The sequence below is a fragment of the Gracilinanus agilis genome, chromosome 2, assembly GCF_016433145.1.
Source record: "Gracilinanus agilis isolate LMUSP501 chromosome 2, AgileGrace, whole genome shotgun sequence".
In the NCBI taxonomy this organism is placed as follows: Eukaryota; Metazoa; Chordata; class Mammalia; order Didelphimorphia; family Didelphidae; genus Gracilinanus; species Gracilinanus agilis.
The window spans coordinates 536,513,542-536,526,944 of record NC_058131.1 but is presented as its reverse complement, the minus strand read 5'-3'; the positions used below and the strand labels follow the sequence as shown (position 1 = coordinate 536,526,944).

The 13,403-nt window shown below is 35.2% G+C and overlaps 1 protein-coding gene across 1 annotated transcript in view; it reads right to left on the bottom strand.

Moving 5' to 3' along the window:
* The window catches only part of AQR (aquarius intron-binding spliceosomal factor), a 110,568-nt gene that overhangs the window by 71,256 nt on the left and 25,909 nt on the right, over positions 1-13,403 (bottom strand). Inside the window, exons 9-11 of the mRNA XM_044665141.1 lie at positions 4,225-4,301; positions 2,277-2,341; positions 1,612-1,728 (exon numbers count right to left, since the gene is read on the bottom strand). Of these exons, the coding sequence (XP_044521076.1) occupies positions 1,612-1,728; positions 2,277-2,341; positions 4,225-4,301 (259 nt within the window). The remainder of the gene's footprint in view (positions 1-1,611; positions 1,729-2,276; positions 2,342-4,224; positions 4,302-13,403) is intronic.

Sequence of the window (13,403 nt, the reverse complement as noted above, 5' to 3'; positions counted from 1 at the left end):
CCTATTCTGTATGAAAAAGGAGATTTTTTTTTCTTTATAGAATGCCTAACTATTAAATAAGACAGATATTTCAATACTTCATGGGACTATAACCTCATTGATTTGTGTACTCACTCCAATGGTACAGGACATTTTATTATTATCTGCAGTTCTTATTCATGCCCTCCCATAATCCTCTGCTGAGAGGGGAAGGGAGGGCTATCTTGTATCCTAGTGTCCTTATTGTCTCTTTACATAACAAGAGTACAAGGCAGCATGCCAACTCCTCATCTTTATTCCTTACTCAGTACATGAATAGCTTACCTCTTTTTCCAGACATCCAACTCCTGTATAAAATACTATAATTTGTTTCTCCTATGTGTATGTCTCCATTGTACTTTGGATGCTCCATAATTCTTAGTGTGTGTGTGTGTGTGTGTGTGTGTGTGTGTGTGTGTGTGTGTGTGTGATATGATTGAACTTATCTCCCTCCCTCCTTTCCCTTCCCCCTCCTGGTGCTGGCAAGTGATTCAAACTAGGTTATATATGTATTATCATATTTCCAAAATGTTCATTTTTATAAATGAGTAATCTTATAAAACTCAAACCCCAAAACATAAATCCAAATAAACAATTGGAAAATTGTTTGCTTTCATCTTGTATTTTGACTCCTACGGTTCTTACTCTGGAGGTGGATAGCATTCTTTGTCATAAGTTTCTCAGAATTGCCCTTGATTATTGTATTGCTGACAACAGCTAACTCTTTTCTTTTTCAAATTCTTATTATCTGATATATCTTTGACTATCCTAATCTATATCCACCTTTGCATTGAAGCTTAGCATTAAAGTATAAAGACTAGTTTCATTGAGTTCTTCATAAAATTTCTCTGCCTCCTCACTCTATAAAAATGTTGATGTTTAAACTGCAATTATTTTCTTTGTGGTCTTTTTGCTTATGTTAATACTTTTATTTTGTTTTTATGTTTTATGTTTCTTGTTGCATCGAGGGATATGATGAAAATGACTTGTGAGTCATCCTTCCATTTAGCTGCAACTCCCTTGTTTTGGTTTTACATCTGAGAATATAAATATTGAAATGATTCAGTTCTTCTATTGGTTTATCAATTCACTGATCAATGGATAAGGATCTGATATGTAAAGCAGAGTTTAACTCAGGTTATAGACATTCTAGGAATTTTTCTTAGCACCCTCTACCCATTTTTCTGCCACTTAAATTATTATACAAGTGGAAAAGGGACAAATTAAGACAGAGGCTCATTTTGTCCTTTTCTCTACTTTATGGGTTGCAATGTATAAATATTCATTATGAAGATGCAACCTCATGGTGACCAACCTCTTCAGAGTGGGCTAGTCTGGTCTTTGGCAAACAGCCAGTATTATTACTGGGATGGCACTCAAAGCTTTTCCAATATCTACTGCTTCACAGGGTTACAACTTCACTGGATAGCCTCCTGGAACTCACAATACCCTTCCACATCCAAATGAAGCACTGGATAAGCTTTCTGTGGGGAACTTTTGTCCAAGACAGCAAAATAAACCAGAATTCAAACATTTAAAATAAAGAAATTCTCAATAATAAAAAAAATTATGTTTATGTACGTCACAGCTCACCTGAGAAAAAAGATGACCATCTCCTTCTCTATGAACAAGATTGGACAGGTAACAGTGAACCACAAGATGGGAGTCATCTAATACTGTGTTAAACCAGCGCCGTGTAGGGAGCAAAGCCTAGAATAAATGCCACAGAAACCAAGTTTGCATATTCTCCACAGCTAAAGTAGAAATCTAATGCTATTTAATAAGCATTGTTCATTAATATAAAAAAATATCTTATCACCATCCTGACAGACATGAATTGCTTTCATAAGCCATTATTAACTACCACATGAAGAATTTTTGAAATATTCATTCTTCTTATGTTTTGTTGGATTATCCTGGCAGAAAATAAATTCCTTAACATCAACTATTATAATGACCATATTCATCATGTACTATTCTGTAAATAGTAGCCATGTGTGAATAAGTAATATCTAGATCCATCTACACATAAAAACAGATATGGTCTAAGTACAGACATGGGCATAAGAGACATAGGTATAGATATCACCTGAGAAGTTCAAGGACTAGATACTTTCTACTCCAATTTTGATAATTTGTTCTTTCTTCCATTTTGAAAGCATTAATGACAAATATCTCAAAGTGAAGCTGAAGTAACTAAATAGAAGCACAGATCCAACTAGGTTTCTTAGATGGAAAGATCACCTTAGACGTCTTACCTCTAAATCAACCACCAGTTCAATAAATCGTTCACAGTAATGCACTTTGTCCATAGTGAGGGTTTCTAGAAGAAACAAACATTGTTTTCATTTTATTCTGTCATTCATAATCTGCTATGAAATTTATAGCCACTTTGAAACCAAAATGTCTGGATAATTTTTCAGATAAGGGAATGTTTAGAAAGTTGTTCCAGTTGTGATTAGGAGTCAAGCAATAGATCTTACCACATACTTCAAAATAAGAGATCTATTATTTATCCTTACAAAGCAACCCGTTCTAAAAAATTTTTGAATCCTCTTTTTTCCCTCATCTATTAGCACCACATTCAATGTATAGCAATTGTACTTAAGAAACTAGATTTAGAGAAGGTCTAGAGTCTTGAACAGGAAATGAAAAAATAAAACAAATTCCATGTGTGCATAATAGCACCAACTTTTACTTATATTTCTAAACTAAAGAAATAATTTTGTAAACTCTTATTCAGTTTCACACTCTTCAGATTCTTCTTCTCCAAAGCACCCACTCAGGCATTCTGCTTATTTTAAAATAAATTGTGATTTTTTTTTTATAACATTTAAGGGCAAAAGTACAAAATGCCAGAAAATTATTCAAATACACTATTTTGCTAGCTAAAGTTATTCTGTCAAAAGTTTTGTTCATTAAAGGGGAAATAATTTTAAAGTCCCTGATAGGGAATTTTTTTCCTGAGGAGTCACCATCTAAACATACGGGTTAATTTATTACATTCAGTGTTCCGCAAACTTTGATCTGTAAAGGATATAGCAGAAGCCCAGTAACTGATGTCTAAAACTTCATGTGAGAAAATGTCATACATAAAATTTATGTGCAACCTTGTCAATTAACATTTGCTTTGACACATGGGACCTAAAAAATATTTAGAATTAAAGGACCTCAAGTAGCAGACATTAAAGGCATAAATTAAAACCCAATTATTTCTTTTACTCCTCAGAGTAGATGAGTTACATCAAGAGCAAATGGGAGAATGAATTATAAAGGATAAGAGAGGACAGTCCTTGCTAAAGGTTGTGTGTATATATAGCAAACCCAATTTTTGAGACCGCTGAAAATTTCTACAGGTCATCACTTTAAGTTAACTATGATGTAAACTTTTAATCTCCTGGTAGTTAACCTACTTAAATCCTCAGAAACAGAGTAGTTCATCTTAAGCATACTCAATGTTGCTATTATGTGCTCCAGAAGAACGTCTTTCTTACATCAGGCTGTGTGGCCAAATTTTAAAGAAAAAAAAAATAGTTTGTTTCATTAATTCATTGTATTTTTATCCCCGTTATCTAGCACAGTGCAGATTAAGTATTAAATAAATATTAACTGACAGAACAATAAGCTATTTTGAAAATGTCACTATTAACACTATTAACTTTAAATTACATACAAAAAAATATGGTATATTTCCATTCTGTTGATTTCAATTGCTAGATATTAACTACTGATCTCACACTAAAAATAACAAAAATATCTGTAACCTTGTCAACAATCTCCAATTACCAATTTTTCTCATATATTTGTATTTAGTGACCAATAAACTACAGAAAGTTCCACTGACTAGAGTTTATGATGCTTCCTAGCATCACTAATTTATTATTTCTTCAGGAAATGAGGTTTGGGAAGAGAGTATATCCATTCCTAAACTCCTTTCTCTAGCTCAAGGTATAAGCTAAGAGGTAATTTCTCAAAAACAGCTCTATTCTAGTCCACAGAGTACTTATTATGAATAGCTGGGCAAAGCTCCTATTTTGTGTATATTTAGATAAATGATAATGCTTCTTGATAGTCACATTTTACATATTTCTAATACTTGAAATTATAACTATCCTAAAAGTAGATTTGAAAGTCACAATCCACTAAATTTGATAAAATCATATGGACGAAATTTCAAAAACAAGCTGGGTAAAACAAAATAATTACCAGAAAGTGGAACTGATTTCAGCACAGATATAAACCTCTGGATGAGCTCTGAAAGGAATCTTCGTTCTTTATGGGCCCTAAAAATCATAAACATTTGATGTATAAGAATCTGAACAGACATTCAAGCAAAAAAAAAATCTCTAAAAAACCAAAACATTATTATTATTAATATTTATTGTTATTATTATTATTATTATAACAACTTGCAGGCTGGTCCCCATGCCACAAATCTAGCTCCATTGTAGTCTATCCTCTACTCAGATATCAAAGTGATCATCCCAAAGCAGAGGCCTGATCATGTCACCCTCCCAATAAAAAAATTCAATAGCTCCCTAACACCTCCTGGTTCAAAGAGAAAATTTCATTTGGCATTCAAAGCCCTTTATAACTTGCCCCACTAGACAATTTTCTAGTCTTCTTATACCTTATACCTTCCCATCACCCTCTATTCTGTCATTCAGTGACATTGGCCTCTGTTATTTTTCAAATAAGTCATGTTATCTCCCAGCTCTGGGCATTTCCTGGGTTATTTTTCATGTCAGGAATTCTTTTCCTGGTCATCTCTGGCTCTTAATATCTTCTTTTGAGTGCCAGCTAAAATTCAACGTACTACAGGAAGCTTTTCCCAATCCCTTTTAATTCTAATAAATCTCTTATTTCCTATTTAATCTTTACATGGCTTATTTTTACATTAGTGTTTATACATCTCTATTAGCCTGAGCACCTTAAGAGCAGGGATGTCTTTTACATTTATTTGGATACCGAGAACTTAGCACAGTGACTAGTCCATAGAAAGCACTTAAAAAATGTTTAATGCCTGACTGACTCTTCCTCTGAAACTAGAAATATCCCAAGTTTTACCCCATTCATTTGAATTCCTAGTTTGTACAGTATATCAAAGCATTAAATAGAAAAAAAATGTAAGAAAGTTCTATTATTTACTTTATACAATCATTTAAAAAAGAAAAAAGTAAATATATTGTAGTACAAACAGCTAATTCTAGTTCTGTTAACTGAGTGACTTTGGGTAATCTAATTAACCTTTGGAGGGGAAGAGGCTTTTCAAATTTCTTATCTCCAAAATGGAATCTGATTGAATAATCTCATCTCTTTCAGGTCTAAATTTATAGTCTTGCTTGCTGAAGATTTTTCACCATCAAGTAACAAACACAAGATTAAAAAGAACTTTCCCAAATCATCTTTATTTCCTACATTCCTTAATTCATATATTAAGTGCAAATAAATTAGTTGTCTCACATCTTAAAGTAAAGAATCTATATGCTAAAAAAAATCTATTAAGTATAATTATAATATTAAGAGCCAGTGGAGTATTGATAACCTTGATCTAATATATCAGCCTTGAAGAGAAAGAGACCTGACAGTTCAAGTTGTCTCTGACACATAATCATTTAACACATACATGTGACAAGGCAACTTTTAAGAATATAAATTACAGTAGTATCAGCCTGCATTGATGTATATTTTTTGTTTTTGTTTTTTTACTTTCTATGACAAATAGAAACAATTTTTTACAATTGCTTTCTGACATTTTACAATTAAGATTCTCTCCCTCCCTCTCTCCTTTCCCCTCCTTAAGGCAGTAAATGTTAGTTATAGGTTATACTAGTACTTTTATACAATATATAGTTCTATATTCCCCGTGTCATATCATACATACAATAAAAAACTCATGAAGGAAATAAAGGGAAAGATGGCATGCTTTGATATGCAATTAAAATCCAATGGTTCCTTCTTTGGCTTTGGATTGCATTTTTTATCATCTCCTGAGTTATCTTAGGACCTTGTATATTTAGTCTTTAACAGTTGATCATTGTACATTTCTTTTACTGTATACAGTGTTCTCCTGTTTCTGCTTCCTTCGCTTTGCCTCAGTAAATATAAGTCTCTCCAAGTTTTTATGAATTCATCCTAATGGTCATTTTTCACGGAGCAAATAGTATTCCATTACAACCATATATCACAACTTGTTCATCCATTCCTCAATTGATGGACACCCCCTCAAATTCCAGTTCTTTGCTATTATGATGAGAGCTACTAAAAATATTATTGTGCAAGTAGATCCCTTTTCCCTACCTCTCATCTCTTTGGAATAGAGATCCAATTGTGGTATTACTGGGTCAAAAGGCATGCAGTTTTATGGCCCTTTGGTCATGGTTCCAGATTGTTCTCAAGAATGGTTATATCAGTTCACGGTTCCACCCACAGTGCATTAGTATCCCAATTTTCTCATGTCACCTCCAACATTTATCATTTACCTTTTTAATCACATTAGTCAATCTGATAGGTGTGAGGCAGGATCAGAATAGTTTTTTTTTTCCCTTAATCAATACTGATTTGGAGCATTGTTTTTATGACCATAGTTTTAATTTCTTCTTCTGAGAACTGCCTGTTCATACTCTTCGACCATTTATCAAATGGAGAATTCTTTGTAGTCTTATAAATTTGGCTCAGTTCTATATATTTGAGAAATAAGACCTTTGTCAAAGACACTACTATTAATTTTTTCCCCAATTTGTTGTTTCTCTTCTAATGTTAGTTACTTTGGTTTTGTTTCATCAAAATTATCTATTTCATTTTTCCTTATGTTCTCTATGTCCTATTTTGTCACAAATCCTCTCCTTATCCATTGTAGTACAGAATTAGGGGGATATAGTTTTTTCTAGCTTTGGCTGAGTTCCAAAAGCAGTTGGGCTTTTAGAATCTTGAGGAAAGAGGCAGTTGACTGGATCTTCCGTGGAGGGAGGAAGTCAATGAGCGAGCTCTTGAATTATCTAGCTTCAATATTGAAATTTAGCCTAGCATTGATATATTTACTTAAGAAATTATTATTTTAGATAGACCCTTTATATCTTCCTTTCCTAATACCACCCTGCCTTCCCTCCCTTACCTTAGTGGCTGTGGAGTTTATAAGGAGAGAAATTAGAGAGGAATTAAATCTGTGAAGAGTTATTTAATTGACAGCATTATTTATAATTTAATCAAATCACCTTTATTCCCTTTAGATAGATTTTGTAAAACTGAGCAAGGCAGGTCCTTATTCAGATTCCATCTTTACTTCCCTTCCCCCACCTGAGGTTCCTGAGATAACTGATAGGGCTTTCCTTTAATCCACCTTCCTAACAACATCCTTCAAACAAATAAACCATTTTGTGTTTCAATAGTCCTATTTAGTGTAATTTGTCTGTTAGTTATCAAGAGGGAAGAAGAGGGAAAGAGACAACATATTCTGAGCTTAGAGGGTAGCTAAGGCATCCATCTTGAAGGAAGGAGTTACTTCAAAATAGGTCCCTTCCTGTGAAATTAACTAAAGCCTGTTTGTTAATTTCAGTCTAGTCTATTTCCCTCAGCTTGTGTTTGAATCTAAGTCCCAGTCTGTAAGCCTGCTGTGTTAGTCTGTTTAGTTTAACTTCTTTCTCCCAAGAAGATCTCTGTTTCCCTTCTGTGTTATACTCCTGACTTCAGTCCTATTATACCCTGAATCTCCTTTAATCCCAGCCTACCTGTAGCCTAATTTATCCATTTACCAAGTCTCCAACATCCTCCTTTCAATTCCCTTATCCCAAACACCTTTCCTCAAATTACCCTCATAACACCATAAATCTGACAAATAAGTTTTTTTGTGTTCCCCTTATTTGTTTATGATAACACCCTTTATTTCTAGATAGAGTATCCATTTTGATTTTATTTTGGTGCATGGTGTGAGATGCTAGTTAGTCTATGCCTAGTTTCTATCATGTTGTTTTCTAGTTTCCCTAGCAGTTTTTGTCACTTATTGAGTTCTTCCTCCAATTGCTTGTATCTTTGGGCTTATTGAACACTAGATTAACATGGTCATTAACAACTGTTGATTTCCTAATATAGTCCATTAATCCTCTATTTCTTAGCCAGTACCAGATTGTTTTGATGAGTACTGCTTTATAATGTAGTTTGAAATCTAATACAGCTAGACCTCCTTCCTTCATACTTTTTTCATTAATTCCCTTGATATTCTTGACCTTTTGTCTTTCATATGAATTTTATTATTTTTTCTAATTCTTGGAAATAATTTTTGGATAGTTTTATTAGCATAGCACTGAATGAGTAAATTAGTTTAGGTAGAATTGTCATTTTTATTGTGTTGGTTTGGCCTATCTATGAGCAATTAATATTTTTCCAATTGCTTAGGTCTGACTTTATTTGTATGAAGTGTTTTTGTAACTGTGTTCACATAGTTGCTAGATTTATTTTGGAAAGAACACCCCTACATATTTTATATTGTTTCTAGTTATTTTGAATGGAATTTCCTTTTCCATCTCTTGCTATTGATCTTTGTTTGTGGCATTTTTTCAGTTTTTTGACTGATTCTCTGGGGTTCTTTATTTATAACCATGATATCATCTACAAACTGTAATAGTTTCTACTATAGTAGTTTGGTTTCCTCATTACCTATTCTAAATCCTTCAATTTCTTTTTTCATTTCTTATTAATATCTCTAGCATTGCTAATGGTGATAATGGGCATCCTTGCTTAAGCCTTGATCTTACTGGTTATGATACTAATTTGTCCCCATTACAAATAAAGCTTGCCTGATGGTTTTAAATAGATTCCTTTTATCCTCTTTATCACTTTAAGGAAAGCCCCTTTTATTCCAATGTTTTTAAAAGGAATGAGTGTTTTACTTTGTCAAAGGCCTTTTCTGGATCTACTGAATTACTCTAATGATTTCTGTTGTTTTTGTTATCAATATTATCAGTTATGCTGATACTTTTCCTAATATTGAACCATCTCCTTTCCGAATGCTCAATTATCTCTGCATTCCCTGGCATAAAATCCACCTGGTGACAATGTATGGTCTTTGTGATATAATGCTGTAATCACCTTGCTATAATATTTTATTTTAAAATGTTGTACTAATATTCATTAGGGAGAATGGTTTAGTTTTCTTTCTGTTTTAGTTCTTCCTTTAGGTATATCAATATCCTATTTCTGTCGCAAAAGAAATTTGGAAAAATTCTTTCTGCCCCTTTTTTTCCAAATAGTTAATGAAGTACTAGAACTAATTGTATTTTTTAATTTTTGGTAGAATTTACTTATGAATCCTTCTAGTCAAGGGGCCTTTTTCTTAGTGAATTCTTTGATGCTTTGTTCAATTTCTTTTTCTATAATGGGGTTAAGTATTCTATTTCCTCTTTTGTTAATCTGGGTAGTTTATATTTTTGAAAGTTATTTCCCTTAGATCAGTGATGGGAAAACTTCTTAAAGAGGGGCCAAAGGAAAGGAAATGCTCATCTGTCAGTCTGTTTCTAAGGCAACTCTTTCAAAGTTTCATTGTATTGTATCCTATTCACTGTATTAGTCAGATTAGGAATAATGTCCTGCAGCCTGATAGAACATTTCAGGGGGCCACATCTGGCCCACCAGCCGCAGTTTGCCCATCACTGCCTTAGATCATTAGATTTATTGGCATATAGTTGAGAAAAATTGCTGAGGGCCATCAAGTTAACAATGGATGACAAGGTCACGCATGATTTCCTGGAATCTGCAAGGCAAGATTTACAGGAGGATGGAGTACCATCCAGGTCTCCCTGTATGACTCTTTTCTTACCAGCACTCCCCATTTAATGATCAATATCCCCACTAAGCCCCAAGGAAATACAGAAGAAGATTATAGATTATTATTAGAGCCCTTACAGGCCCCCTACAAACTCCTAGGAAATTCCCACCTTTACATGCAGTAATACAGAAATTCCCCCCTAAAAGTCACTTCAAAACAAACCAGCAAATAGTGAATTAATGTTGAAGATTTTAAACTCTGACAAACTGCACCTGGATTTTCCATTCCCATATACAGAAGCTTAAGTAATAAGAAACCAGGAACAATAAGCTTTCCCCCAATCCCTGATTTGGTACGTTACAATGGATGAAATTTGGAGAAGTAGCCTTCCGTATAAAGGCCAGTACATCCCTATATCCTGGGAAACATGTCAAAACATACCTCTGAAAAATATCGATAGTTACTGGGGAATGAAGAGTTGTTAGTAACAAAGTTGATGTTATGACTTGATCCATTGTCTTCAAGAAGAGATGTATGTTAAGAATGAATTTTCATGCCAACCTTATGTGTGATCTCAAATCATATAAAAATAAACTCTTGGGGTTCCGGGTTAAGATGGCGGCAGAGAAAAAAGCAGCTCTTAACCTCTCCTGACCGAAACACACAAAACTCCTCAAGGGGACATAAAAACAAGTCCAGACGAACGGAGGAACCCCACAACAGGGTGCAGCGTGGAAGGTACGTGGAATCGGGACATTTCCATGCTATAAAGGGGTGAAATAGCTCTCACTAAATCGCGGGCTGAGCAGCCACCCCACCCCCACCCCCTCCACACACACCACCTATAGCGCCGAAGCCAGTTAAAAAGAAATAGAGCAAGTTTGGGGTACCCATCAAGTCATTGGCAGCTCTAGGGCCTGTTCCTAAGAGCACCAAGATTTGGGACCCCCAATAAGCCAAAGAACACACGCGAAATCTGAGCGCGGGAGCAAAGCGCAGGAACGGCGGAGGCGTGGGTGGAGGCAGACACAGCCACCAGCTAAAGCTCTGAAACCCTGAGTGGGGAACCAGCTTAGGCGGGTATAGGACTGTGGAAGCAGCTCCCTGAGACTTGTAAAGAAACCTCCGGCAGAGGATCAAACAAGGGGGTCCACCAGGGGGCTTGACCTTGGAAAAAACCAGAACTCAGACCTCAGGAGCCAAAAGACCGTGCGCGGACAGACCCCAAACACAAGGATAAAGCTGAGAAGCTGCTGGGCTAATGATGGCTACCCAGACTCAGGAAGTTCAGAAGAAAAAGATAAACAACAAGAAAAAGAAGTCTTTAACACTCGACAACTTTTACACAGAGAAAATCCAGACAACCGAGCAAACAGAGGAGGAGAACAAACAAGCATCCGGACCCTCCTCAAATAAGGAAAATGGGTCACAAGCTATGGAAGAGTTCAAAACTGAGATTCCGAGGAAGATTGAAGAGATCTGGCAAGAAAATAACAGTTTAAAAGGTAGAATCTTGCAATTGGAAAGTGAGGCTCAGAAATCAAATGAACTGATGAGCAAAGTGAACCAGATTGAAAAAGAAAACCAAAAGATCATAGCTGAAAACGAAAAGTTTAGAGCCGAAAACCAGTCCCTAAAGGCTAGAATTGAGCAATTAGAAGCTAATGATCTCGCAAGACAACAAGAACAAATAAAACAAAGCCAAAGACTGAAAAAATAGAAGGAAATATGAAATATCTCAATGAGAGGGTGACAGACCAAGAAAACCGGTCTAGAAGAGACAATTTGAAAATAATTGGTCTTCCAGAAAAACCAGAAATTAATAGAAACCTGGACTCCATACTAAAGGAAATTATTCAGCAAAATTGCCCTGAAGTCCTACAACAAGAGGGCAAAATAGACATTGAAAGGATTCATAGAACACCCACCACATTCGATCCAGAAAAGAAAACAGCCAGAAATATAATTGCCAGATTCAAGAGCTTTCAAGCAAAGGAAAAAATCTTACAAGCCAGAAAGAGACAATTCAAATATCAAGGAACACCAATAAGGATCACACAGGATCTGGCAGCCTCCACGCTAAAAGACCGCAAGGCTTGGAATACAATATTCAGAAAGGCAAGAGAGCTGGGCCTGCAACCACGGATCAACTACCCATCAAAATTGACTATATATTTCCAGGGGAAAGTATGGGCATTCAACAAAATTGAAGAATTCCAGGTATTTGCACAGAAAAGACCAGGGCTAAATGGAAAGTTTGATATCCAACCACAAAAATCGAGAGAAACATGAAAAGGTAAATAAAAAACAGAGGGGAAAGAAAGAAAACTTATAATTTTTAAATTTGCCTTTTTAAGGGGCTCATTAAGATCTAATTATATGTATTCCTATGTAGAGAAATGTTATGTATAATTCTCTGTAGTGAACTCTATTCACTATTATAGTACCCACTATTATAGTAATCAGAAGAATAATTCACAGGGTGAGGGTGGAACACTAAAAAATCTAAAATGACATGGGGGATGGGAAAGAGGGGGTGAATAGCAAGGGACACCAAGAGAAACTTGAGTGAATAAGAAAAATAGGATATTCTATTACACACAAAGAGGGTATGGGAAGGAGAGGGGACAAATACTATTATAAGAAGGAGAGGAAGAGAGCATTAAGAGGTAATAATCAAACCTTTCTCTCAGTGTAATCAACCCGGAGAGGGAAGAGTAGCTATACTATCCATTGGGACATAAAACTCTTATCTAACCCTTCTGAGAAAGTCAGAAGGGATAAATCAAGGGAAACAGGGGAGTGGGGAGGTCAAAAAAAAGGGAGGGGAGAAGAAGGGGGAGGGAATTCATAAGGCCCTTAAAAACAAAAAGGGGAGGGAAATAAGAGAGGGGATAGAAAGGGAAGTCAATCAAGGGAGGGGATAAGGGATAGGGTCTTAATAGCAAACCACTGGTTTTAAAGGAAATAGTTTAAGGAGAAGGGGTAGGAATAGGGGAGGAAACAAAAATGTCAGCAAATGCACAACTGATGATTATAACTCTGAATGTGAATGGGATGAACTCGCCCATAAAACGGAAGCAAATAGCAGAGTGGATTAGAAACCAAAATCCTACCATATGTTGTCTACAAGAAACACATATGAGGCGGTTGGACATACACAAGTTTAAGGTTCAGGGCTTGAGCAAAATCTTTTGGGCGTCAAATGAGAAAAAGAAGGCAGGAGTGGCTATTATGATTTCTGACAAAGCCGAAGTAAAAACAGATATGATTAAAAAAGACAGGGAAGGTCATTACATCCTGATTAAAGGCAGTATAAACAATGAGGAAATAACACTGCTCAATATATATGCACCAAGTGGCATAGCATCCAAATTCATAAAGGAGAAACTGGCAGAGCTCAAGAAGGAAAGTTAAGTGAACACAGAATAGTATACTTGTCAGATCTCTGGGAAAGGAAAGACTTTAAAACCAAGCAAGAGTTAGAGAAAATTACAAAATGTAAATTAAATGGTTTTGATTATATTAAACTAAAAAGCTTTTGTACAAACAAAAACAATGTAGTCAAAATCAGAAGGGAAACAACAAATTGGGAAAAAATCTTTATAACGAAAAACTCTGACAG